Source organism: Vanacampus margaritifer, chromosome 9, assembly GCF_051991255.1.
Source record: "Vanacampus margaritifer isolate UIUO_Vmar chromosome 9, RoL_Vmar_1.0, whole genome shotgun sequence".
Lineage (NCBI taxonomy): Eukaryota > Metazoa > Chordata > Actinopteri > Syngnathiformes > Syngnathidae > Vanacampus > Vanacampus margaritifer.
In genome coordinates, this window is record NC_135440.1 from 5,519,732 (window position 1) to 5,545,003 (window position 25,272).

General features: G+C 36.9%; 2 protein-coding genes across 5 annotated transcripts in view; one reads left to right on the forward strand and one right to left on the reverse strand.

The window, feature by feature from the left end:
• Positions 1–739: 739 nt before the first annotated feature.
• LOC144058306 (N-lysine methyltransferase KMT5A-A-like) lies at positions 740–9,290 on the reverse strand. 4 transcript variants are annotated; one of them, XR_013295416.1, is made up of 8 exons: positions 7,542–9,290; positions 6,791–6,934; positions 6,537–6,699; positions 6,074–6,136; positions 4,943–4,996; positions 3,906–3,959; positions 2,881–2,946; positions 740–1,518 (listed from the first exon to the last, which is right to left on the reverse strand). XR_013295416.1 is itself a non-coding variant. In XM_077576697.1 (5 exons), the coding sequence occupies exons 1-4, from the start codon at positions 6,906–6,908 to the stop codon at positions 2,916–2,918; spliced, it is 375 nt and encodes a 124-aa protein (XP_077432823.1). In that variant the 5' UTR covers positions 6,909–9,290; the 3' UTR covers positions 740–1,518; positions 2,881–2,915. The 4 variants fall into 4 exon arrangements, 1 of the variants encoding a protein (XP_077432823.1); XR_013295415.1 differs by having other exon boundaries at positions 6,791–9,290; XR_013295417.1 differs by having other exon boundaries at positions 4,943–5,034; positions 6,791–9,290.
• A 2,535-nt stretch (positions 9,291–11,825) lies between these two features.
• Positions 11,826–25,272, forward strand: part of znf407 (zinc finger protein 407) — a 198,134-nt gene continuing 184,687 nt past the window's right edge. Inside the window, exons 1-3 of the mRNA XM_077576585.1 lie at positions 11,826–11,955; positions 13,694–14,358; positions 22,320–24,422. Of these exons, the coding sequence (XP_077432711.1) occupies positions 13,797–14,358; positions 22,320–24,422 (2,665 nt within the window). The 5' untranslated portion in view covers positions 11,826–11,955; positions 13,694–13,796. The remainder of the gene's footprint in view (positions 11,956–13,693; positions 14,359–22,319; positions 24,423–25,272) is intronic.

The following is a 25,272-nucleotide window of genomic DNA, read 5'->3' on the forward strand; positions in this document are numbered from 1 at the left end:
CACACCTGCTTTTTATACATGATAGAGAAATGTATTAACATAGAGTACTTTGTTAAAATTTAATATTTTAACAACTAATTACAGCAACATGCCCCTGCTTCAAAAATGTTTTCTTCCACGCAATTTCTCCCACCTCTCTCCAAACCCATGGCTTTCTTGCACAGATCAATATACTGACTTCCACTTATTATCAGACAGTACAGTTGTGGTATAAGTAGTAAATACCTGGACTGAATCTGTCTTATGTGGAGCATTTCTTCCTTATCAACACTCTACTATCTTTGCCAGTTCTCATGGTTGTAGAATTTAATTGTCACTGACGGTTTATGTTATTTGATAGCAGTTAGCTGACTTTTTTTCCTCCTAGGAAACATTATCCTCTGAATGGGAATTGGAATGGGAGAAGCTAGCTGTTATGTCCTGTGCATGTGTTAATATTAAAGCCAAGGCGCTACTGACAATCTAACTGATTGGATGCTCATGAACAAAAAGTGTTATGTTTCTCTTCCATAAACGTATGAATGAAATTGTGTTAAAATGTACAAAACTGTTACATATATCTTGCCTAGGTGGGAGCTCAGCACCCCTAAAACCTCTGACACATTTCCCCAATGGAATAATGTGTACATACATTCATGGACACACACGCACGCACGCACGCACGCACGCACGCACGCACGCACGCACACACACACACACACACACACACACACACACACGCACACACAGGTTTGCCTCTGTGTATTATGAGGACATTTTTTCCAAACCTGTTTAATTGTGTATTACGGGGACACCCCTTTCCGCTAATGCCAGAGAGATGGGACTTGCACCCCAAAAAATTTTTGGGGGTCGTCCAGGGAAATTTCACTTCAAAACTTGAAAAAACTCAACGCACAAAAAAAAGAAAAACCTGAAAAAACAGTAATTATGAGGACATAGATAATGAGCTAAATAAGCCACGCCCATGGCAAAAATGGTAATTATGAGGACCAACTCACATTACAAGGACAAAGTTTACACAACACACAGCAACCATGTCACTGAAGTGACTTGAAAGTTCTGGCATTCTGACGTTACACAAACTGAAATGACATTGATGTGTAATGACTTACCTGATATAAGGTCGCATTGTTGTGCATAACAATACTGTGAAATGCAAAGTCATACCTGATCCTTGAGCACCATGTTACAACTTTAGGACAGACTGAAACTGGTATGTTAATAAAACATGCTTCTTATGTGAACAGGTTATCTGGGTCAAGCACATCTTTGTAATGGATAAGTTAGACATGAAACCAGATGCAAAAGAGTCAGTGAACATTGAACATTTTATTCTTTAAAACATGACTACCTCTCATCTTAAAGATGAGCAGTTTTCTAATAGCTCATTACTGGAATACCTTCGGATTTCAGAATTTCTGAAACAGGTTCAATGTAGGAAGTGTCCGAAGTACTGTGAGAATCTGGAACATATTCCTCTGCTGATGAATCCTCACTTGAACTGGATACATCAGCAACCTAATTTTTTAAACAAAAACAATTATTACATACATACAGACATACATATACATATTGTCACTGTCCTGTGAAAAACACATCCACCATATTTTCCAGACTATAAAGCGCACCGTGATACAAGCCGTGCCGCCAAGAAGGATTGCTACCGGAGAGCAGCCCGCGACCTAAAAATGGAAACGTGTTTTTCACAGGACACCAATGATATCCATATATACAGTAGACGCACACATACATGTGCATATATACAGCGGCTCTAAAATTGACACCTGCCGGATGCGGGTTAAAGTTCCTTTTGGCGGGTGGTCATAAATATTTACTAGCTTTACTTCGCTGTTACTTAGTGATGTTACACTCGAAGTAGAAGCTTGAGACAAGTGTCGAGCGCTCCCGCCATTGATGGGCTAATGTGCTAAAGTTCATTTACCAAAGATAGGTGGTCTTCATCATCAAGCAGTTTTGCATTTTTTTTTTTTTTTGCAATCAACGGGATATGTGCCAGATGCTGGAGCAAACTAGAAAAGCATTTAGAACCTAAAGTTTGTGCATATACTAAAGATTATTATAAATCTAGTCACCACATTTATTCGAAAGATGAGATAAAGCATTTAACAAGAGGGATAGTTAATATGCTTAATCTATGGCATTGCCCCTAAAACGGGTCTTGTGTGATACAGTCCTTCAGTTACAGTAGACGTTTTCTATTTTACCGAGTCAGACAGTCGTTAAGATTGAGACAATTGCTCAACATTTAGCTGCTTGCAACTAAAGACAGCGGTATAAACATGGGTCATAATTTATCCTCTTGACTAAATTATATTCATTCAATGAAAATGCCTGCACTATTAATCCTGGTTGCGTGAAACAAAGATCCATTGCAGATACAAATAACACACAAGATAAAATACCCATCATGCCAGTCCATTCTAGTGCAGCGAAAGGTCCAAAACATAAAGCACATTTATCCAAGCTTGATACAAGTGAATAAACTACCTGATGTTTACACTCCTGTTTTAAAAAAAAAAAATAATAAATTATAGCGAGTTCACCTCTAAAATCCACCATGAATAAATTAATGGGAAAAAAAGATCACTACAGTGCATAATCTAAATCACCAAACTGCCAACAAATCTTAAATTTGAGATATTTTTAATGTTGACTTGTAGAAATTTTAGTCCCATACAAGCGTATTGTTGGATACAGTATTTTTAACGTCTTGGCAATACACATTGCATAAACAATTGTTGTGATTATATTTGTTAGTTATATAGTTTAGCCCTAGCATCTACTCTACACTCTTCACTCCTAACGTCTTGCTTCTGAAAACTGATTTCAACATCAATATTCAAAAATAAATCTCGTCACCTGGTCAACTTTGTCTGTGACAGCTATGTCTTCAGCTATGTCTTCAGGTTGTGCGTCAGTTCAAACCTGGTACACATGAAGAGAAAAATACATATAAAATTCAATTCTTACTAACACACAAGACTGTACCTGTGCATGTACACAGTTACAGTACATACAGAACAATGAATAGGTTAAAGTATTGTGAATGCAAACTCATTTTATTTGCCATTACAAAAATAAATAAATAAATCCTTCTGCACTACAGGTTTGTGTAAATTGGTGACGTCTATTTTTCACAATGAAACAAAAACAAGAAAATACACAGTCCTCAGAGAATCCATACCTGACCAGAGTATGAATTGTGAGGACTGTATGTGTAACTCCAAGCCCTGAAAACTTATTTTACACTCACAGTGTATAAATACAATGTCCTCAGTGTGTCAGTTATTCACAACTACGACATTGTGAGGACTATGTATCTGCGAGGGCTGCTCAGTATTGACAAAACATGCGACATGGGTGTTTTATACAATGATGGAGATTATTTAAGCATTTAACACATACCTAAAAAAAAAGGATCTATCTATATACATATATATACACATACATATAGATATATATACTGTATACATAGCGAGACGGACAGACAGACATAGCGAGATGGACAGAGCGAGACAGATAGATATAGAAAATAAAGATAGAGATAAAGATAAAGAGATCTTTATAATCCAAAGAAAGAAATGCATGTTAATGCGGAAAAATAAGCATGCTCATTGTGATCTAATCTTATCCTATTAAGTTATTTTTTGTTAGTAATGCCCCTCGATACGGTTCTCTCGTATGGCGATGCGCAATTCAGGTAGTCTCTGATTGGTCAAAGTCAGACTAAAGTATACAATACAATATTCATTTGTTGCATGTCTTTGCAATACAAATATTGCATGAGCCATTCGTGCGACAAGATATTTTTTTATATATTGTGCCAACGTCTTGCTTCTGAAAAATGTATTTCAACATCAACATTCAAAAACAAATCTAGTCACCTGGTCAACTTGGTCTGTGACAGCTATGTCTTCAGGTTGTGCGTCAGTTGAAACCTGGTACACAAAGAGAAAAATACATATAAAATTAAATTCTTAGTAACACGACTGTACCTGTGCATTTACACAGTTACAGTACATAAAGAACAATGAATAGGTTAAAGTATTGTGAATGCAAACACATTTTATTTGCCATTACAAAAATAAATAATCCGTCAGCACTAGTGGTTTGTGTAAATTGGTGACGTCTATTTTTCACAATGAAACAATTAATAGAAAATACTCAGTCCTCAGAGTGTCCATACCTGACCAGAGTATGAATTGTGAGGACTGTATCTGTAACTCCAAACCCCTGAAAACTTATTTTACATTCGCAGTGTATAAATACACTGTCCTCAGAGTGTCAGTTATTCACAACTACGACATTGTGAGGACTGTGTATCTGCGAGGGCTACACAGTATTGACATGCGACATGGGTGTTTTATACTGTGATGGAGATTAAACATTTAACACGGACCTAAAAAAAAAGATCTATACATATACTGAATACATACATACTCTATATATACAGTATATATATATATATATATATACAGTATACATACAGTATATATATATATATATATACACAAATATACATATATATATATATAGCTAGAGAGACAATATATAGATATAGATAGATATATAGACATAAAGATAAAGATAGAGAGATCTTTATAATCCAAAGAAAGAAATACACGTTAATGCGGAAAAATAATCATGCTTATTGTGATCTAGTCTTATACATATAAGTTCGTTTTTTTTAGTAATGCCCCTCGATACGGTTCTCTTGTATGGTGATGCGCAATTAAGGTAGTCTCTGATTGGTCAAAGTCAGACTAAAGTATACAATACAATATTCATTTGTTGCATGTCTTTGCAACAGACATATTGCATGAGCCATTCGTGCGACAAGATCTTTTTTGTATATATTGTGCAACGTCTTGCTTCTGAAAAACGTATTTCAACATCAACATTCAAAAAGAAATCTAGTCACCTGGTCAACTTGGTCTGTGACAGCTATGTCTTCAGGTTGTGCGTCAGTTGAAACCTGGTACACAAAGAGAAAAATACATATAAAATTAAATTCTTAGTAACACGACTGTACCTGTGCATTTACACAGTTACAGTACATACAGATTAATGAATAGGTTAAAGTAATGTGAATGCAAACTCATTTTATTTGCCATTACAAAAATAAATAAATAAATCTGTCTGCACTACAGGTTTGTGTAAATTGGTGACGTCTATTTTTCACAATGACACAAAAATAAGAAAATACACAGTCCTCAGAGTGTCCATACCTGACCAGAGTATGAATTGTGAGGACTGTATGTGTAACTCCAAGCCCTCAAAACGTATTTTAAACTCACAGTGTATAAATACACTGTCCTCAGAGTGTCAGTTATTCACAACTACGACATTGTGAGGACTGTGTATCTTGCGAGGGCTGCACAGTATTGACAAAACATGCGACATGGGTGTTTTATACAGTGATGGAGATTATTGTGACATTAAACATGGACCGAATATATATATCTTCATAATCTAATTAAAGAAATACACGTACGTGCGGAAAAATAATCATGCTCATTTTGATCTAGTTTTATCCAAATAAGGTTTTTTTTGTTAGTAATGCTCCTCGATACAATTCTCTTGTATGGCGATGCGCAATTAAGGTTGTCTCTGATTGGTCAAAATCAGACTCAAGTAGGGCCTGGCAATAAATCAAATTAATTGAATAAATTAAATTCAAATTGAATCGTTGAAAATTTGCTAAATCGTGAAATGTATTTTGTCTTCTGGATTATTAAAAACTGTTATAATGTTCTGTTACATCCAGATGTTATTGTGAGTTGTAATTTTGCACAAGTGGTGGCAGAATGCTGGATGGTTGGTTTAAAAGACTTTTTATTTAATTTTTTGGCCATATCGCTTAGCCTCAGACTAAAGTATACAAACAATCCAATATCCATTTGTTGCACGTCTTTGCAATGCACATATTGCATGAGCCATTCGTGCGCCAAGATATTTTCCACATATTGTGCAGCCCTAGTATCTCCACCCTCCACTAATGTCTTGCTTCTGAAAACTGATTTCAACAACATTCAAAAAGAAATCTAGTCACCTGGTCAACTTTGGCGCAGTCTGTGATAGCGGTGTCTTCATCAGGTTGTGCTTCAGTGGAAACCTGGGGTAGATGAATAGAAAAATACCAATACAATTAAATTCTTACTAAGACTAGACTGCTATACTGTAATTTCATGTAATCATGAATGTGCGACCAGTAATTCTAGTATGTCACATGTATGAAACAATATCCAAATGTCATGATAAGCAATCACGATATGATAATCAACATGATATTGTGAGGTTAGCGATACTCACGATAACTGTAAAAGTAAAATAAAAAAATAAGTCACAATATTGTAAAAAAAATGAAATAAAAACAAAAAAAATTATATTGTGAAAAGAATGTACTTTTGCTTTTGAGTTATAATTAATCTTTTATGTTTTGTCAAACCTTGCACGATTACCCCCCCCCCCCCCCCCCCAAAAAAAAATATATATTAATATACATATAAACATACCATAGTGTTTTTCCATTGTAGTGAAATTCAAACATGAAAACCTTCTGGGCATCATGATACACTCTCAGCCTGTTTTCACGTTCCTGTTTGCTTATAACTTCTCCTCGATATTCAGTAGGAAAGACTCCCTTCTGAAAGGAGCAGGAACTGAACACTCCTCGACCTTACAAAGAAAAAGGGATACAACAGAAATATTTCATTATAACAGTAATGAAAACTAGGCCCATACTAAAGAATCTTTTACCAATACTCACCTTTGAATGAATTAATATATTTTATGGTGAAGCCATCCCTGTCTTTACCTAAGGATGAAAAATATGCTACCTCTTCTTTGGGTTTAACTTTTGCCCTCTGTGGCCTCATGACTGACATATCTCACTGAAGATAATGATCTAAAGCTATAGAAAAAAAATGAGTTTCAATCAGTTTGATAGGTAACTTGGTGCAGATGTTTTGAAGTTGACTTTCTGTGGACCATAATATCCTGTGCAGTGTGCAGTAAATGTGCCAACGAAAATAAAATACAGTGGATAGCACAGCTCTGCTAAATATTTGCATAAATTAAATGTAATGAACACTTTACAGACTTTACTGAAATATTTCTATTTAAAGAACAAATTTAAGTAAACACAAATGCAGCAATTTACCAATACTTCATTTATACTGTACTGGTAATACTAAACCATTGTATATTTTCACATCACAAACCAGCCTATCAAACCAGCCTGTTATTGCTTTCCTCTTAAAAATTTCAATTAGCATTTATCTTACTCAACAGACGGTTAGCTCTGCTATGCTAACTGAGCTAACCGTTGCTAACAAAAGCGTAGCAATTCTAAATAATTAGCTGCAACCATCATAATCAACAGATGGTTAGGTATGCTAACGTTAGCTTAGCTGCACTTACACTGGACTTGCATTATAAATCATTTTCAGCAATGTACACAAGCGACCAACATTAAAATAAACAAGTTTCTGGAGGAAAAATTCGAGCTTCAAACCTACCTCATTAGCACAGCTACACTGCCATCACCTCTCGTGAAGTAATTAGAGCCGGGGGCGGTTCTCTATCGGGGCTGCTAGATGACGTCACTTCCGTACTCCGGGCAATATAATAAATCACATTTAAATCAACAAATTGGTTCAGTGTTGGATTATGAACTTTGTTGATAAGAGTGGCTATTGTTCTATGATTTACAGTGTCAATTAAAAAAAAAATAGATCACATTTAAAATTAACCCGAAAGGCTCATATACTAAATTAATTACCACAGACGAAAACAAAGGATATTATTGCTAGAATTATAGATAATTTTGTAATCGTTTAATGTGATTTCAGTTTGTTTTTTTAAAAAGTTATTATTATTTTTTTCATTAACAAAAATGTTTTTTTGCTTTAGTAAATAAAATAACCTTGCTGCTGTCACACAGTTGCTGTCCGAGGATGTTTTGGTACTATACTTTAGTAATGGATGCATGTGTTTTTTGGCAAAATTGTGAGCGAGCCCAGTAACTTGGCTTAGAAGCAACCCTGCAAATGAATGGTCACATGATGCTTTACTGTTGGCATGAAGCAGGACTGATGGTAGCGCTCACCTTTTCTTCTCCAGACAAGCATTTTTCCGGATGCCCCAAACAGTTGGAAAGGGGGTTAATCAGAGAAAATAACTTTAACTCTTTTTTCCTTATTTTGGTCTGTGTTTATGGAATCCCTTTTTCACTGGTCACACCAGGCCATCCTCCAAAAGTCTTACTCCCTCACCATGGGTGTAGATGGACTCATACCTGCTTACTGCCATTCCTGAGCAAGCTCTACACTGGTGGTGATGTCCTTATCCCCGCAGCTGAATCAACTTTGGGAGATAGTCCTGGCTTTTGCTGGATTTTCTTGGGTGCCCTGAAGCCTTCTTCACTTAAAGTTTGTAAGGTCACTAAAGGAAATTACTTTAATTTTCATGGCAAATAGGGACTTTGCAATTCATCTAATCACTATAACATTCTGGAGTACATGTACATGCAAATTGCCATCATAAAAAAACAATAATAAGTCAGCACTGCAGATTCTTAGAAAATCAATGTCATTCTCAAAACATTTGGCCACTGGTGTACAGAAAGATGTTATACTGTAAAGGCAGGGTGGGATGTTAAATGATGAATTAATGTACGGCACTGACAGTTTCTCTGTCTCTGCTGTTAACCATTGTACATTTTTAAATAAACAACCACTGAAAGAATTAAATACTGAAATATATAATTAAATATCATAGGGTATTTCATTATTTAATTATTTACTTAGGAATTGGTGGCTGCAAAAAAAAAAAAAAAAAAGGCTCTGTGTCTACAGACAAACATTCACAATACACAGCATTTTGAGAAAAAACTGAATTATGGAGACGTGCGTAATTGTGGGGACAGGTGATGGTCAGCCAATCAAATGCTGTGAAATATACACTGGTGTGAATTATTCATGAAGTGGTGCATTACAAGGACCTTCCTACAGGGGGCGCCATCAAATACACAAAAATACACAAATTCACGTAATTATGCTTTACAAGGACATTGGCTAAAACTTTGGATTTAAGCCTTCTACAGCCCTAGAAGCACTTCTGCATTGAAATAATTATGAGGACATGGGCTGTGTCCTCATAATTCAAAATGTCCTTGCAGCACGGCATGTATTCAGGTGAAATGTCCTCATAATACACAAAGGCAAACACACACACACACACACACACACACACACACACACACACACACACACACACGCACTCTAGGGACCACAATGGAAATAAGCCTATGGCTTCATTGTTTTTATCCCTTTGGCAGCAGTTGTCGATGTATGTTTGTAAACATGCTTTGTTGTCAATAAATATTTCAATCAATCAAAAACCCTACAACCGCCCTTGCACCTGGGATAGGCTCCAGCTTATCCATTAAACAGGTCAAATGCTAGAAAATGAATGAACACTTTCTATTTGGTCAAATAAAAAGTTACCATCATCACTCTGCTGTTAGTTTTTTTCCCCTGAACTCTTTTGGCAAGACGAATGCCAGGCAGTTAACACTTACCACTACTCACATGGTAGCCGTTTACCTCAGTTGAATCTGTAGTGTATGTTGAATAAATGTGTAGATAGTGCCTTCTGGTGGAGGAAAGTCACCAAGGTTGCTTTCTGTAACTGTCAATTAAGATTCGATGATTATAATGTACAATACAATAATGCTAACTATTTTAATTTTAAACAATTATATTTTGTATTATGTTGTACATTAGGAGTTCTGTTTTGGTATTTATACACACGCACACACAGGTATATACATATACAATAGAGGAATCCGCAATACTGAACCACGAGATATACTATCCTCATTGCTCTAAAATGCCATGAACTTTAGGCGAAAAAAGGTTTGATCAGAGTCAAAGTCAGCTTTATTGTCAAGTTTATATATTGTGACTTGTGCTAGTGCTTGACATACAAAGTAATTAAAATTGAAATTATGTTCGTCATGTTGACCTCTGAACAAGACAAGACAAATGACCCACTAAAAGTATATTGTGAAAAAAAGTCATATGCAAAGTGCATGTATCTTTGAAGTACTGTTAGGAACAAAGTACAAAGCAAGTGATGGCAAAGTCAGACAACATTCAACTGCAAATAATGACAGATAACAGGCATCTGACCACTGAGAGTATCAAAATAACTAATATGTAAGGTGTATGTGTCTTGAGGTATTATCAATATTTTGTTGTTAGGGTAACGATAATATTAGGATGATTTACAATCACAACTAATGTTGCCCCACACAATCACATAAGACTACAACTTTTAGAAAACATCCATCCATCCATCTTCGTGACCGCTTATTCCTCACAAGGGTCGCGGTGGCGCTGGAGCCAATCCCAGCTGGCATCGGGCAGTAGGCGGGGTACACCCTGAACTGGTTGCAAGTCAATCGCAGGGCACATTTTAAGATAATAAAATGTAAAATCTTGTAAAGTCATCTTACCCTACGGCCTTGGAATGTAAATACATAAATGAATAAATAAATAAACATGGGTCATTCCAAACATATTCATCAATAATAGGTAATAAACTATCAAAGACTTGATTCGCTCAGCTTGCAGATTAATGGTACAATGTTGGTACATTTTTATTTTTTATTTTTATTTTATCACAACCCTGTTATTGTAGTGCAACCCCGTCACTCTAATCATAGTGGGGTAGGCTGGGGGCACAAACGAAAAATAGCATTTAAAGGGTATTTAAAAAATATTTTCCAAAATTATTCTCTCTCACTCTCTCTCTCTCTGTCTGTCTGTCTCTCTCTCTCTCGATCTCACTGTCTTATGTTTTTTTGGGTATAGGGCAAGGATGGGCAAACTCGGTCTTCAAGGGCCGGAGTCCTGCAGGTTTTGAAGGTTTCCCTCTTCCAACACAAGCTGATTCCAATCAACAGGATCGTTACAAGGCTTATACAGAGCTTGCTGATGATCTGATCATATACCAGCTGTGTTGGGAAGGGAAACATTAAAAACCTGCAGGATCCCGGCCCTCGAGGACAGAGTTTGCCCGGCAGTGGTCTAGGGTCAAGTAAAATTACACAGAAACGGCATGTTTTAGTATTTTGTATGTGGATTATTTAGAATTTGATGGGTGGGACGTAAAATGTCCTCCAATTATGCAATGACCCAGATATACATATTCCGATCAATATATCTTATCTGAAAAATATTATAGTACATTAAATATAGAATGGTTTTTTTATTACAACACATGCTGTCTTACTTCTTAGTAACGTTTTCCTTGAATTGTTATTTATGTTTGTACAGTATCTAAAATCAAAACGGAATTATTTGAGGTGCCATTTGTTTTTCAATACAGTAATACATTATCTAAGTTTTAAGAGTCAACTGTGTATGTAATACTGTCATATGTTTTGGCACTTCGAATTAAAATCAGCAGACACAATATACAATAATAATTAGAGATACACATATATACACCCACAATTAAGATTTTCTTTTTCTTTTTTTTTTAATAAGTTTTCCTGCCTTTCTAACCCATATACAATTGAATACACGTCAAATTATTTTTTTTCATGAATAGTTACGCCTCTTTGTTCGACTACAAACTGCAGATAGCTGCTTAACCAATGGAGAAATTAAATCAGTAATTTCCCCTCCTATAATTTCAAATTAAATCACACCCTGTGATTTAAAAATGGATTTGAGGTTTTAGCACTTATGTGACCCTTGTTTGTCCCATGATCTTGAAAGCAGCATTGTTTTCAACAGCTGAGGTCGGGGGAAAGACTGGCAAAATGTACCGCCTTAATGTGACGTAACGCTCATGCTACGGTACGCCATTTGTGTCTAGCAACAAAACGCGCGGACGGTGACGGCATTTGGATAGTCAAAGGTGAGTTTGTTTTATTGGACGTGTTTTTGTAGCAGTATTGGTCCCGTGACTCATTTCCTATATCACGAGTTGTCTGAGCGCACCGCAGTTGTATGCTAGCAGCGATGTAGACACTATTATTGCTCGGTTTCAGGCGGCCGACGTTAGCCTACTTTTTGGGCCTCTGTGCCGCCGTCGTTTGATGCGTTTTATACGATAAGACCCACCTTTCGCTTCGATTGTGATTGGCTTATACGGCCAATGCCGAACTTCTATTGGTTAGTCTTTCCATAACTGTTCAGGAGCATGTTGCTAGCTCGCAAGGCTCCACGACTTCCACGTTTGATTGGTTAAAATAGTGCATTTAAATTAAACAAGACATTATTTACAGCGCTATAAGTTTTCAAGCAGTGTTGGTTGTAATGTATGATCATGTCTTGTGGTTTTCAAAATAGCGGGGGTAGTTGGGTCAACTCGGCGCTACTTTTTAAGCTAATGCGCTTGACAACACGGTTAGCAGAACTAATGGGACGTCATATCAAAAGTGACCCTGCCTTCACTTGCAATGGGAAAGATCGGGCTTACCTCCCGGAAACTCGTTATTTCGAATGAGTGTTAAAAAGAAATAAAGAAAAAAGGAACACATGGCAGCTGCCGTCGTCTTTGCTTGTAAACCCGATCAATTAGGGCAAATAGGGTTGTAAAGGACAGGGCATTGAAATGTGTACGCTACGTAATTGAATAGATTCGTAAACAGCCTGCTAACCCCGACCCTTAATATTAAGTTATCTCACTCGAAATACATTCTCAGTTCTTTAGTGGAAAATACGACATGTGGTATTTACCATAACGTTGATACCACTTGAAGGCAGCATTAATACTGTACACTACAGTATTATCAAACATATCACCCGTTGGGCGTCATCAGCGACCGTTACGATGCCTTGAGCTGTGCTTCAATGGCTTTGATATGTGAACACTCTTCCCCTAAGGACTCCTGTAAAACATACAAACAAACGGCAACATAATTATTATGGTTTCGCCGAGTACCAAAACCATCTTACCAGGGTCTGGGTGGTAATTCTACTTGTATAAGTTTCCTGCCTAAATGTTTTTGTTTTGCTTTAGTTTAAATCAACAAAAAAGCAGCAGAAAAGCATTGATGCAATTCAAAGATGTAATTCAAATATATTTGTACATGATTGTGTTACATTTGCAAGAGTGCATTTATTCCATGCAATGTGTATTGTGTAAATTTTGTGTATTAAAGAAATCACTGATTCTCAATAGCGGCTGAGGTTTATGATAATTATAACAATTTTAGTAGCTCTTTTAGTGGCTCTCCCTAGTTAGGCGCTTTACACGAGGCCTTATATTTATTTATATATATATATATATATATATATATATATATTTTTTTTTTATTCAACCTTAATGTGCCAGTTGTCCATGGTGACCCCAGTCATAAGCTTGTATCCAACTTATGCATACATTTGTCTGAAGTAAGAAATTGCGTATAAAGAGAACACATGGAAAAAGCTTACTTGATAAAGGCACCCACCTACATGACTTTTTAAACAATGTGCTTCAGGAAACATTAGATGGCGACATTTGCACATATTTGTTTTTGCTGCTGGGAGGTTTGTAAAACGTACTTACTGCGGTTGTTTACCTAGTTTAAATTTATATGTCTCTGACTTATGTATTTAGGCAATTAAAGTTTCCAAATTGATGTTTTGTGTTGTCTCATTTTGTGTAGGTGATTCATCCTCCGTCAACCCAAGTTTTCAGTTTTATGTAAATGGAGCAAGGTCAGACATAGACCAGAAACAAATACCAAAGAGGAGACTTCTTTGGACAAAATGCCAAAAAGGGGTAGACAAGATAACGTGCACATGGACGATGTACAAGCCAGCTCACCCAGTAAGACTATGACACCGAATAAAGAAGATGGGGGACCAACTCAAAGGATACAGGCAGACACCGGGACTGAAGATGCTAATACTCGTTGCTCAGATTGTGACTTCTCAGCAAAATGCCCAAGATCGCTAAAGATTCACTATGCAAGGAAACATAAAAACATCTTAGATAAAGCTGAAAAACCGGCTGATGACATGCAAATCATTCCTGATGGTGGTCTAGGTGAAGTTCATAAAGAGAAGGACATGGAGACAGAAAGTTCTGCTGAGTTAAATCCAGCGCCAGGGCTAGATGATCCATTGGCTGTCTCTCTTGATGATAGTTGTAATAAAGTTGCAATATCAGACAAGCACCCAAGTGAAGTGCAGGCCAGAAGGGTGAGCAAACGAACCCCCAAACCCAAGATTATCTATTCATGTAACTACTGTGGACTTGAGTTTAGGGACAAATCTCCTCTTGATGTTCATGTCCAGCGATATCACAGCAAAGACAGCCCACACATAGGTGAGTATTTCCTCTCTGCATTGTGTCTTTGGTAGAATATACCATCTTAAACAACGGAGTTTCAAGAAAGAAGAATGTCTCACATAAGATGCTTAGCCCAGAAAATGTCAAATGTTAAATATTCATTTAGATTTCATACTACAAAAAAACATAACAAGCAAAAAACAACATCAACTGCACAGAAATCATATTTCTTAAATAATACAGTTAACGATACTAAATATCAGGATTCCTATTCAAGTTTGGAAATACGTTTGATCAATTTCCAGGTATTAAAAAGTGTGAAAAATAAAAATGTTTCCATAATAGTATGACTGTTTTATATACTGTTTTCTGAATTAGAAAACTAGTTGTTTCTAAAACTATATTAATCAATCCAAATAGTGATTTATGCACAGTTTGTGTGAGAGCAAACATCTCGGGAAAAAAAATCCCACCTTCTATTACCTGATTGGCAGCTGGTCTGTCCATTCCGCTGCCCCATGAGCCTTCTCTAGCCCCCAAGTAGCATATCATTAAGTTTCACTGTCTCACACACTGAAATTTCATCAAGATGGAGACGGAAGGGTTTCATGTGGGTTTTGCATGTGTTTTAAAGAATATACTGTACCTCAATGGCTTTGCGGCACGCCAATAATGGGGAGATACAAGCTCTTAGACGCATGGCTGATCAATTCCACCACTGTTTTGAATATAAAAAAAGCTTTTGCTGCTGCCTACACCCTTTTGGTTGTAAATTTATCTATGGAATTTTTAATTTTAATTTTTTTTTTTACCATGTTGAACTTTTAATTTGCCAATGAACCAAATAAGTTTTCATTCATTCAATATATGACTGGATAGCCGATAGGCCAAGACATTTGAAGCTGCGAGGCTACCATTTCGCCCCACTTAGATGGGTGTGACAATCAGTGGATCTAATCTTATCTTATATTCCACCTCCCAAGAAACGTTTCTCGGCATACGATCCTATTAGAGGTGTCAGGCGATTAAAATGTGTAATCGTAATTAATCACATGACTTCAATAATAAACTCATGATTAATCGCAAATTACTTGCACATTTCATATCTCAATTTATATCTAAATTTCCAATAAAATACTTTTTTGCAAATTTTTCATACTCTTGTTAACGTAAAAGTGAGAAGAAATGTTAACCTAATAGAAATATGGTTGTGTTTTTTTGTAATTGATACAGTAATTTCATAGCAATTCATCAAATTGTTTTAAAATGAAAAATATGTACTGTACTGTAAAAAAAAAAAAAGTGTGACATTGTGTTGGTCATTTTTCTGTCTCTACAAATACATGGCATAATGGCGTTTGTAAGACAATGGTGACAGCTTAGTGCATTTTAATTTTCATATTAAGAGCTGACTAATTTTTAAAATGAAGTAACTTGTGAAATTCTGCATATTTTTAAAACTGTAAAAAAAAAAACTTGACCCGAGTCCTCACAAATATATGCATTGTTATTTAATTCAATACTGCTAAATTATGTTACAGTGACTCCTTTGCACAATGTTAATGCTTTTATTTTGTTAAGTTCAATATGGATGCGCATTGTAACACGACACAACTTTACTGCATACGACCCAGAAGAGATCGTGTGTTCTTTTCATATTAAGAGCGTTTAAATTTTTAACATGAAGTAACTTGTGAACTTCTGCACATTTTTAAAATAGTAAAATACAACTTGACACCAGTTCCAACAAATATATGTATTATAATTACATTTATTACTGCTAAATTGTATTATAGTGACTCCTTTACCTGACATTTAACTTTTATTTTGTTACGTTCTTGTATTGCTGCTCAATTAGGGAAAAAATAATAATCACGATTATTTTAATAAGAATTAAAATCACGATTATTCAAATGATTATTATTTTTTTTGTTGAAAACAAGAAAATGTTTAAACATTTTAAAATGTTAAGACAAATAAAATTATTTGAAACACTATAAATAAGTAAGTTCCTTTTGGACCAAAAATGATTTGTAATATATATTATTTATGCAGTATGGCTTGTAGGGTGCAAGCTAGTTTTGACAGGGCTATGTGGTGAAAGAACTCGTGTATCGTGCCTCAAAACAACTCAAAATTAATATTATTAGGGCTGCAGCTATCGAATATTCTGGTATTTGGATATCCTACTGAAAATTCTAGCGAATAATCGGGTGTTTGGATAGAAATAAAAATATACCTGTACTGTATATACTTTCTTGGTTAAAGAACAATTATAAATACAAAAGACAAAAAAAATACATTTGCATGTAATAATTAACAACCAAATGGTTTTTATTTTTAGATAATCAACTTTTTGTTTCTTCTTTACTTAAAGTGTGCTTGTCAGCAAAATGTTTTCCTCTGAAACAGTGAGATTTTATACAAATCTCTCCCCATAGATTTTGGCCAATGGAACTAAAGTGACGTCAGACCCACAATAGCGATTTTGGCGGCTAAATAAATAGCACATTTGAGTAAGCCTGGTTTGTTAATCAGTGATCAGTAGGAACGGCAAATTAGTCAAGCTGTCAGCATCAAAGTGTGCCCAGTCAATCAATAAATTTTCTTAACTGCCAATCCTCACAAGGGTTGCGGGCATGCTGGAGCCTACCCCAGCTGTCTACGGGCTGTAGTATTACTATTAACGTCTTTAAAAAGTAATCAGACGGCTGGAGCACTTTACCGCTGCTAGCTAGTGCGGATAGCTTGCTGCTTGGTTCTAGGCATAGCTTGATGGCTAACTGCACATTGTAGTGGTAGAAATGGACAAAGTTCTTTTAAATGAAAGTGGCAAATGCGCCAAATTGCCACAGATGAAAGAAATGTGGGCACTTATATACTGTTCCTTGGTTGCAGCAGCATGTCACAGTTTTAGCCCACACAACAACAACTAAAAAAAACAGGACAATTGAGAGGGTGAACAAGTTTCCCGAAATACCTCAGCAATTCTGCACTAAACTGATCTCAGTCTTTGCACATGTTTTTCCTTACAAAATATTTAATGCATTACCCCAAAAAATAATAATAACTGTGATGCTTTTTACAGGTTATTTAATGTTTATTTATTTATTATTATTTTTTAACATTTATTAAAATATGATTTTCATGCAATATTCTCAATGTATCTGATTTTAATCATTACTTAAGTACACTTTTATTTTCTTATACAGTACAGTGTTAATGTTTGAACTGTGCATAATGTTGCAGTGGGTGGACTTGCTACAATAATAAGTGTATTTTAGGAATAAAACCTTTACCTCATTTTTAAGAACACTTAAGACCACTATGCTTGTATTTAGATGCTGATCCCAATGGTGGAACTTGTAGAGTGGTATTTTTTGTCTCTATACTGCTATGTTTTGCACATGGAATTTTATTAATACACAGTAACGTTTTGTCACGATTACTGCATTATTACATTCAACTGCAATTGCAACTGAAGACAACAATCGTTAATCAGCGCTGCGTTTATATTGGCAAATGTGCGCAGTTGACGTGACGACACATTAAAATAATGTAACATTAAATCTTAGGGAATACGAGAGTGTATCGTGGATCACTCCAAACAAAGGTCGTGGGAAGAAGAAACAGCATTTGGGGAAGGAATAGCTAGCTCCAGCACAAATTTATTGTCTCCTCTAGCTCTCCACTCACAACACAACTGTCACAATCTCTTTTCCTTTTTATGTATCCTTCCGCCAATGGCGATCATTTACAATCGTCCCCTACCCCCCAAATCAGAAACAAAATAGAGCCCTACAAATAAAATGTGAAAATAAATCATCTTACAATAAAATGAAACGGGTTACGAAACACAGTCCACGTACCTTTGATGTTCTTCTAACTTCGTGCACATTACCTGGTATCTCCGCGATCCTGTCTGACTTCTCGCTCGTGAAAGCGTCTGATTATCCTTCTTTTTACACACTACCAAAAAAGTTAGCATATTCCTCGTTGTGTCAAAGCCAGGGGACGTTGGCAAACCACGCAGATTTGACAAGGGTTTGCGTTCCTGGACTGCATGGTTAAATAGTGCGTCTGCTAGCATCAGCATACTGCTACCGTACCGGCAGATGTAAACAATGCTGTCATTGGCCTTGGAGCGATGTTGTTTATTATACTCTAACCAATCGTGTGCGTCACTGGCTGCATCGAGGATTGTGGGATTACTGTATGCAATTTGTATATGGCCATTTTTTGTTGTTGCTTACGGACACTTATGCCTGGTATGGCGATATTCCCCCAGTGCAATGTTAACAAAATTGGCTGCACCAATGTGGCGAGCGTGGGGAATATTCACGTCGCCACTCCCCATTTCACCTCGTCATTGGCGACGTGGCGAATGGAGAGTGCGCACCCTGAAAAGATCAAGTGGCTTGGAGTCACTCCAAGTGACAAGATGGCATCCATTCGGCTCTTGGCTTTCACAGCGCTGTAGCAGCCTAGCTCGGTGCTAATTGCTAACACCGGCGCTACCGAGTGCATTCTGTCAAAGCAGGGAGCCGGTGGTAGTGTTACACAGTCCAAATGGCTCCTCCGCTCGAACATTCTGCCCCTTAAACATTGTGTATTTTGGTTTCAGTGCAGTACGGTACATTTTTATTGGGTAATTTTGACGTGGATGTTTTTGCTGTGTTGCAACTGGAATTACCTTACTAGAGGCTTTCCAAATAAGGGGCGGTCGTTAATCGAGCGTTAAAAAAAATGTGTGCCTCTAAAGGAAGATTTAGTTAACATGATATTAATGCACAAATTTTGACACCCCTAGATCCTATACATTTACAGTATCGAAATTGGAGAACATTTGAGACAGTACTTAGTAGAAACAGCATGATTTATGATGTTTTAAATTGGTTAAACATAAACGAGGACTTCAGACATTTAACAACTTGCCTTCAATACATGTATAAATTATATGTTTAATGATGTTTACAGGAGGAAACTTTATTTTTATTATTATTAAAGAATTATAACTTTAAAAAAATCTAATATTAGGGTCAAAGGAACTGAGCGATAAAAGAAAAAGGGGGTCTTCAATAGAGATGGGTACCTTTCACATTTGAACCGGTACTGTTCCAATACTCGGTACCTAGGAATCTATACCAGTACTCAACGCTACCAATTTTTGGTAGTTTTGTACTCTCTCTTATTTATTTATGTTTTATTTGTTAAATTTGATTTATTAATTAATGTGGGTGTTTAGCATTGTTTATTTAATTGTAAAATATTTTTTAAATCAATTTAACAATTACCTTTCAATATGTAGAACTTGAAAAAAAAAAAAAATAAATAAAATTTCATTTAAATGAGCCAGAGGAAAAATAAAGGTTTAAAGTTTTACAATTACTGAGGTATAATTAATAAACATAAGTTAATATTACAAAAAAACAAAGTGTGAATCTAAGTTCTTCGCACGTAAAATCCTGTGCGAGTGTGTGATGTCAGTACGCTGGTGCATGTTGGGTTCAAGTGCGCCATAGAAAATCGTCAACTCTTCCACTCCCGCACAGTCACAACTTTGAAAGAACCGACACATGGCACCATTTGATTTTACGTCAATCGGTGCTCGGAAGTCCCGACACAAATCGGTCCATACCACAAAAAGTAACGTCTTCGGTACCCATCCCTAGCCTTCAAAGCAGCACATACCGTCCACTTATTTAGTTATTTTTACCGGTTAAAAAATAGTGATCACCCCCCCACTCCGGCCGGCCCTATACTAAGAGCCTATGAGCTGTATATGTGTAATCTGTACGTATACCGTATAGTTCATACAGTAGTCTGCTCGGGAGATGGGAGGAGCTAGATGGCCGCGCTGTCGCTTCAACGGCTTGCACAGGCCTGTATGGGCTATCGACTATCCAGTCATATATTCAGATCAGTGAATTTCATATATGAAAAGAATAGAATAGAATAGAATAGGTGGCCTTTTTGCCACTTGCTGACATCATAGATGCTCAGGGTCATGTAATGACCAATCACAGCTCAGCTTTTGAATGTCTCATGACTAAACTCGGAAAACAGATGAGCTGTGATTGCTCGTTGGCTGAACCCTTAGCAACTGTGATTTCTTTTATAGTTGACAGCAAGTGGGAAAATGGCCGCCCAATGAAATTGATCAAAATGGGTCGATTTTGCTGCTTAATTGAATAGTGAATAGTGGGTATACAGCATATTATTTTAAAGAAAATCTTTGAGCTGACTTCCCCATATTTTATTTATGGTACACTGATATATTTACTCAGATCGATGTAGCATATTTCTCAGAGAAAAAAATAATGCAGAGAAGTCTGAAAATTAGTGTATAGAAAAGTACGGAATTTTGAAATTTCAAATGTGTAGGAACCCTTAAATATAAAATAATCATTCATTGAACATTTTTGTATTATATCATGAATATACAAGGTCAGTGCTGGTTCTGGCAGGGCCACCACAACATGGCTCATAGTGACCCAACTGGGCCATCCCCTAAATAGGCTTAATGTAGAACCCTGTTGGAAGCCAGCAGTAATCACAGTCAATGTAAACTTTAGCTGTCAAAAAATGTAATTTTTAAATCAGATTAATCGCATCTTAGAATTTTGATTAATCACGATTATTTGCTTAATTAAAAAGGCTTTTTATCAAAAAATGTTGCCTGTCAACTTTAGAGAGCACTTGTTATGTGTTAATTCTTCCGCCATTTGATGTTATGAGGACGTCTTCAAATTTTTGTTTTATCCACTGCACACACTCATCCTCGTCTTTTTCTAATTGGTTTATTACTTGTATAATTTAAAATGGGAAAAAAATGACCCCGATAGTTTGACAAGAAAAAATATTCTGAATGTCACATGCAAACATTTTCTTAAATGCTTTACTTTAATGCATGTAGTTAGATTTATTGCTCAAACAACCTGTACTACCTTTAGCGTAACTGTCCACTGTCAGCTAAATTATCATCTGCGGTCAAAATTAAAAGTGTGACACTGATTAATTTGCATTAATACATGATTAATTATTTTTTGTGATTAATTAATTAAACGCTTTAACTTTGACAGCACTAAAATGGAAACATAACTGTACGCAAAAAAGCTAAGACACCACAATGAGCTTATGGCAAACCCACTGTTATTTCATCATCAATAATGTTTTCACCCATTTCTATATTGCAGATAATTGATCTTTATCCACATAGACATCAAAATAAGGAAAATATAACGCTGTTCTGCGACTGGAACAGATTAATTCATTCAATTTATTTAAATGGGAAACATTACATCGGTTTGTGAAAGTTTTGGTTTTATAATGTAACCTGAGGGGGTTCCACTGTATACATTTATGTTTTTAATTCATTTAATTTCTGGTGGAGATAAATTGGTTACCACCATGATTAGGAAGGAAGCGAAGGGGCATCTGTGGTCAACATGAACTCATTCACTCCCAGCCATTTTCACTCAAACAACCCCCTTCACTCCCAGCTGTTTTACTGGATTTGGACCGATTTTGCAAAGGCCCACAGAATATTGTGTTCTATTGCTATAAAAACATGGAACCTACCAGAAGAAAGATTAGAGTTTCTTCTTTCGTCAGGAAAAAGTATATTTCTATCTGTTTCCGTTTTGCAGTAATTAGCAATAGAATATAGCTAAACTTCATCATTATTCACAAATCTGTTGAGAACTGTGGGTAAATTAGCTTGTTTGCAACATGGCCCTGGATGATCTCTTATACTCTGCTGCCACCTGCTGGGCGTTTTTGTAATTAATACCATTGCTTCACCCGCTCTCTGCAGTTCAGAGGCTGCATCAAAGCCTTCTGTATGCTCTAGCATAAAAAAATAAAACAACAACGTATAAATGCGTTTTTGGGACACCTAAAACATTTAAAATAGAATGTATTTATACAAATTAGTTATTAATATACATCTAGGTTTGAATTGCCAGAAGTAACTGTGTCTTCGAAATGTCTTTCAGTTGATGCAGAAGAGTACATGGAGGAAGAAGAGGATGCTGAGAACACTGAAAGTGCTGTCAAGATAACCACTGAACAATTGGACCCAAAATGTACAGGGAACAGATTTAAAATGAAGTGTGCAAACTGCGATTTAAGGTTTTCCACACTTTCTTTACTGGAGAGCCATGCTCGCATCAAGCACCCGAACTTGGATTGGTACCGCTGTAAATTATGTAACTTCTTTTCTGCCACATCTCAATGGATGGACAAACACCTGTGCTCAGAAACTCACAAACAAAATCAGAGTAGCCAGAATAGCGCTTCTCATTCCTCCGCTGATTGTGTTGAGAAGGTAGCCAAAGTAGATGGGGGTGGAGACGGCATAAGTGGTGTGACTCAGGGATTTAAAGAGCAACTGGAGGCTGCTAAAGTTGCTCTAGATGAGGAAGACTTGGACTTGGCACCTCCAAAACCTAAAAGAGGGAGACCCAAACAAGTTGCTTCAACCAAATGTGGTTATTGTGGCTTGGTAGTATCCAATGCTGCCAACCTCAGTGTCCATGTCCGTCGCAAACACAGCAAGGAGTATGTTTACAAGTGTATTCTGTGCTGCTACAGCTGTGTGACCAAAGGAGACATTGATCGCCATTGTATCACTAAGAAACACAGGAAACGTGTACAGCAGTGTGAAAAAAGCAGCCCTGTCAAAAAACATGCAGGCCTTTTACCCCAGGAACCCACAAATACACAATCCCAGGAACCAAATCAAGCTTCAGAGACCAGAGACATGCAGCAGGAATCTCAAGACTCGGAAATACACAGTGAAGATGAACAAACACCGTTATACACAGACCCAACAGAATATGCTTGCAGTCACTGCAGTTTTAGAGCTAACTCAATTCCTTCCCTTAATCTCCATGTGAATAAAAAGCACACCAGAGCATTAGAATATGTCTGTTTGGCATGCAGTTACTATGCAGAAACAAGCGAGGAAATGTCTCGTCATGCTGGCACAGAGAGACACAAGCAGAAAAGGAAGACATTCCAGGCACAACAAGAGAATGGTGGCCAAAAGTCTTCACAGACCCCGGCAGAACTCAATGAGGTTATTGATCTTAGTGGTGCAGCAGTTCATCTTAATTCCAAACCTTTAAAAATCCCAGATGATCCAAAACTAAGCCAGAAAGAAAAAAAACAGTACACATTGGCATCTCCTGTCCCTATTGAGCCTGCTGATGCGGTGGTCATGCTACCTGGCAAAGCAAAGGATAAGCAACCAGAGAGCATTTCATGTGCTTCTGGTGATGATTGTACAGTAGGGCAAACAGCACAGTCTGAGAATATGCCCCAAGCAGAAATTGAACTTGATGTGGAACAATCGCCGCAAGAAATTCAAGAAAAACATGACAAGTGCACTGAAGGTACCAGCACAAAAGAAAGCTGTGTTTCAGTTCCAAGAATGTCCACTGCCCGACCTTTTGATACCTGTATTATGTCCGTAAAGGCCCTAGCTGAACGGGGGCAGGCATTGCCGGAAGGAGTTGCGCTCGAAGGTGCAGCTGCAGTTAAAGACATGACAGGAGAAGCACCAGTGCCCTGTGGGCCCTTGCCACATTATGTCAAAAAGCTTGAACACAAGGAAGTGAGTGTTCAAGCCAAAGTGAGAAGCACCCGAATTCGCTGTGACGACTGTGGCTTTTTGGCAGACGGCCTAAGCGGCCTGAATGTGCACATCTCAATGAAGCACCCAACCAAAGATAAACATTTCCACTGTATGGTGTGTGGCAAATCATTCTACACTGAGAGCAACCTGCATCAACACCTAACCAGCGCTTCACACATCCGAAATGAGCAGAACAGCCTCGCTGAGCGGGATGACGGCAAAGCTTGCTTCAAGTGCACAAAATGCACAGATCGTTTTGAAACGGAGCAAGACCTGTTCATTCACATCAAGGAGAAACACGATGAGCTGCTGAGACAAGTAAACAAGTATGTGATTGAGGACACGGAACAGATCAATCGTGAGCGGGAGGAGCACCAAGGCAATAAGTGCAAGTACTGTGGCAAGGTCTGCAAGAGCAGCAATTCCATGGCCTTCCTGGCACACATTCGTACACATACTGGTATGTATGCTGTTTTATACCCTCTCTTCCTTGCTATCTCACATGCATAGTGACTATAGAAGTGAACAAACCCCTGTAAAAAAAAAAAAAGCCAAAACAAAAATCTAATTACTGCATTACTTAAGTTACATTATAATTACTGTATATTAGTTGAACACTTAAAGCTGCTCTCTGTAACAATTTGGAAAAAAATATCTCTACAATAGCCTTTTATTTGACCATTTATGACTGAAAAATCTTCTAATTAGTAAATTAACACCTTAGCTGTTCACAATGGGTACTCCTGCAAGTCTATGGCCAATAGTTTTCAGACAGAATTCAGGTTAGAAATTCCCGCCCTCTGTCTGTGGGTGTGACGTTTAATTCAAAGTAAAATTTTCAGCGTCCAGTAGCTTTAAGTAATTAATTCATTCAACATCCCCCCCGCCAATTTTATTAACAAGAAAAACAACAGAAATCATAGGTGAATACAATGTAAAGGGACGGCCTTGTGCAGTTATGTGCAAATGGCAGTTTGTGAAATTCTTTAACTCATAAGGGGCCAAACCAAAAGTCCCATCTTCACACTAACAAAAGCAACAACAAAAAACATACCAAAAAATACAAGCATAAGACAAAACAGTTTGCAAGCAAAGTAAGGGAAACATTAAGCTAGTAGGAGAGAAGCAATCCCTTGCATGGGATTGGTCAATTTCTCACTAGCTGCGTTTCCATTACAGTTTTTTGCAAAAAATAAAAGCAATATTCAGGGCTTAAAGTACTCCGGCACGGTGCCGAATTTCCGTCGGAAGAGCCACTAGCGCAAAGATAAATCCAGCGAAGTAAACAAATACATGTGGGGAATAATTGA

Bases quoted from the DNA above. Each gene is read 5' to 3' on its own strand.
- LOC144058306 (XM_077576697.1), bottom strand. From the start codon at position 6,908: ATGTCAGTCATGAGGCCACAGAGGGCAAAAGTTAAACCCAAAGAAGAG. The intron at 6,700-6,790 runs GTGAGTATTGGT...TTTCTTTGTAAG, and splicing joins ATATATTAATTCATTCAAAG to GTCGAGGAGTGTTCAGTTCC. The intron at 2,947-6,073 runs GTGACTAGATTT...CATGTGTACCAG, and splicing joins ACTGCGCCAAAGTTGACCAG to GTTTGAACTGACGCACAACC.